Source organism: Crocuta crocuta, unplaced genomic scaffold (genome assembly GCF_008692635.1).
Source record: "Crocuta crocuta isolate KB4526 unplaced genomic scaffold, BGI_CrCroc_1.0 scaffold1098, whole genome shotgun sequence".
In the NCBI taxonomy this organism is placed as follows: Eukaryota; Metazoa; Chordata; class Mammalia; order Carnivora; family Hyaenidae; genus Crocuta; species Crocuta crocuta.
The window spans coordinates 565-3,971 of NW_027532879.1; the positions used below are offsets into that span (position 1 = coordinate 565).

The window sequence follows — 3,407 nt, forward strand, 5'->3', positions numbered from 1 at the left end:
CACCCAGTGAGTAGAGGAGCAGGTTCCAGGCCAGAACATGACAAAGCCCTCTGTCCCAGACTTCTGTGCCTTTAAAAATGTTTTTCTTTTAATGTTTATTTAGTTTTGAAAAAAGAGACACACAGAGAGACAGAGCATGAGCAGGGGAGGGGCGGAGAGAGGAGACAGAATCTGAAACAGCTCCAGGCTCTGATTGTCAGCTCAGAGCCTGATGTGGTTTTGAGCTCACAAAGTGCGAGATCATGATCTGAGCCAAAATCAGAAACTAACTGAGCCTATTAGGTGCCCCTCGTTTCTCTGTCTCTAATGGGAAACCCCAGTTTCTTAGAATTATTGGGTTCTAGTAGGAGGGATCTCTTATGTATTTTCTCCTGAGAGACTTTTAGTCATGCTCAGTCTAGTGAAATCACATGCAGCTTCACTCAGTGCCTCCCTCCTTATCGTCACTTGCTGTATATTTGGGTCAAGTCTGTCTTATCTGTAAAATGGACTCACCATCCTCCGGGGAGGAGCCAGGGAGTCAGTGAGATTCCGCACGAGGAAGCAGGAGTGTGATGCTCTCCACTCACGGGACACCCTGTCCTTTGTCCCTCCTGCCCCAGAGCCCGTGCCCCGTCCCCAGGTCCTGGCCGAGATCCTGTCCCTCACACGAGACTGGTGCCACGTCACCCTGGAGTGCCACACCCCGGGAGCCACAGGGGCCATGAATGTGTCCTGGGAGAGCAAGGGCCTCCCCAGGGAGCTGGAGCAGAGAGGGGCCCCGGGACCGGCCCCCAACCCCTGGACCCTGGCTCTGACCCTGCCCCTGAGCCAGCCCAGCCCCAGCGTCACCTGTGTGGTCAGCAGCCTGGTGGACCAGAAAAGTGCCACCCGGGACCTTGGGGAAGTCTGTGTCCACAGTGAGTGTTCCTGCTTGAGGGGAGGGGACTCAGGTCCCCCTGGGTGAGGGTTCCAGGTTCTGTCCCTCATGTTTATGTCATCACCTGCCCCCTGTCACCCCATCCAGGATGCTGGCAGGTGCATCCAACTTACTTTTGCCTTTCAGTGTCTTATCCTGCTCCTCTGCACCCCTCACCCCTGCTGCTCCAGGCAGCCCCCCTCGCATACCTCTCCCCTCCCTCATCCCTCAGTCCTTGCGTGTCTAAGAAGATTTTCAGGAAAGCGAGTAGGGGTGAGTCAGTGGTCTGCGGCTCCTGAGGGAGGCTCCCCAGCCGCTGCCTGCAGGGCTCAGGGCTCGGGGCTCCTGTGCCCGGTTCTGGTCTCAGGGACACACATCCCCCCACGTGCTCGCCTGGGTTCCCGGATGTGTCCTGCTCTCCTCAGCCCCGGGTTCTGGTCATGCTGTTCCCTCTGCCGCCAGACCTTCCACGTCCAGAGTCTCCCTTCCCATTCATTCCCGACAAGGACCCCTTATCTGCAGCTGCCCCAAGGGGTGTGACCCTGCAGCCACACAAGGCTGGGAGGGCTTCATCTCCATCACGCAGTGATGTTGATCAGGGCCCCTCAGCTCCATTGGCACAGGGCCCTGTGGGAGCTGCCGCTTTCCTGCGGTCACGCCTCCCTCCTCTACGGGGCGCTCAGGGCCCCACACTGAGAGGTGCTGCTCTGTCCAAGGATCAGTGTCCTGTGGGGCCTGGACAGCTGGAGGCGGGGCCATGGCTGCTTATGTTGTGACTTCCTTTCCCACCTGCGCCTGCTGGGGCAGGGGCGAGGCAGATGCTCACTGGGGTAGGTCCGGGTGGCAGGAACAGGCAGCCCTCTCTGGCCGGAGCTGCGGGAACTGGGTGGTCAGAAGCCCGAGGAGCAGAGTCAAGCAGGCAGGGCCTTGAGCTCTGACCTGAGCCTCGAACCCCTTCCGGAGAAGGAGGCTCAGGCCCCAAGGCCTTGTCTGTGGGGCCGCCTGTGGGAGGAGTCGTCTGCTTGATTCAGGTGCGGAGTGTGACCCACGTCGAAGCCTGGTGTCCAGAGAATTGTCCCAACTCGTCCGTAAGGCCTGTGGGAGGAGACCCTTCCTCCATCCAGGAAACATGCATCGTGCGCCCACTGCCCACGTGACCTTGTGACCCTGAGGACACATGATGGAAAGGCCGTCCTGGACCTCAGGGGCCCCGGTTTCCTATGGAAGCTGCAGACCCCACCCCCAGCTGGACGGGGGCCCAGCCAGGGAGGAGGGGCCGTGGTCCTGCTGCCGTGCTGTCCTTCATGCTCAGGTGGCCTGGGACACGGATCCCCCCGCAGTCCCCGCCTGCCGGGTGGCTGTGCTGTCCTGTCCCTGACCCCAGCCTGCTCGGCCTGGCTCTGCCTCCCCCCTGTGTGCTCTCCTCACTTCTCCCCTCTGTCCTCAGGCCTCGGGCTGAGTGGCTGGTGGCCCAGGACCCGCTGCTGCTGAGGGCTGTGTCACCGTGTCTCCAGATGCCTGTTGTCAGGGTCCTTCCTCTTAGGGCTCAGCCATGTCACCTGTCACCCCCCACACATGGGGACCCTCTGTCACTGAATCACCTTCCTCCTTCCCGCCATGCTGCATTTATATCTGTCTGTCTGTCTCTGTCTACTGGTAGACATTGTTGCATGAGGGGCTTGTGTTACCTCTAAGTGGAATTCCCGCCCAGCCAGCCTCGGCCACCCCTGGGACACTGTCACCCAGACCCGGAGCAGGAAGCCCACAGCACTCGGACCAGCCTCCTCTGCCTACAGCTGCCTGGGCCTCCATCAGGGACAGAGACCAGGTCCCCGGGGACACAGCCACATTTGTTCCCTGCCTGTGGCTCCTTCCCTTCCTGGTGTCCCTGTGCACCCACCTGCCCACCATCGGGTCACCCAGTCCCCCTCTTCAGAGCCACCTTCCTGTTGAACGAAAACGCTGAGGCCCTCTCACTGAGGCTCCCACAGGCTTCCCCGAGCGGATTTCTGCTTCTGCCTCCCGCCAGCCTGGGCGCTGCTCTAGGACAAGGACTTAGCTGCCTGTCGCTGCTCCCCTGTGCTGCACACAGTAGGCGCTCATGACCTGTGTGTGCAGCTGAGCTGATGGTGGAGGGCTTCTGGGCACAAAGTCTCCAGCGGCAGTTCGGTCCTCGGCAGCCAGGTGACAGTTGTGCCTGGTGCTTAGGGCAGGGAGGTAGAATACTCAGAGAGGCTTGGGGGGCTCAGTGGGTCTGAGAGGGCGGGGCCGTGAAACTTCTCCCTTTGACCCCAGACCTACCACATGGCAGAAGGGGGAGATTAGCGCCAGCGACACTGGGAGGGGTGGCAGGTCACAGGGGCGGCAGTGTAGACGTAAATGTGCAGCCAGGACTCAGGGATCAGGATGCAGACCTGGAAGGTAGGAGCCCAGGTGAGCGGTGGGGGGCGAGGTCCTGGTGTAGGAGGGGTGCAAGCTGGAGACGAGGGTGGATTTATGAGGTCCATGA

At 60.7% G+C, this 3,407-nt stretch overlaps 1 protein-coding gene across 1 annotated transcript in view; it reads left to right on the plus strand.

Moving 5' to 3' along the window:
- The first annotated feature begins 509 nt into the window (after positions 1-509).
- The window catches only part of LOC144216325 (uncharacterized), a 14,174-nt gene continuing 11,276 nt past the window's right edge, over positions 510-3,407 (plus strand). Inside the window, exon 1 of the mRNA XM_077745651.1 lies at positions 510-899. Within this exon, the coding sequence (XP_077601777.1) occupies positions 704-899 (196 nt within the window). The 5' untranslated portion in view covers positions 510-703. The remainder of the gene's footprint in view (positions 900-3,407) is intronic.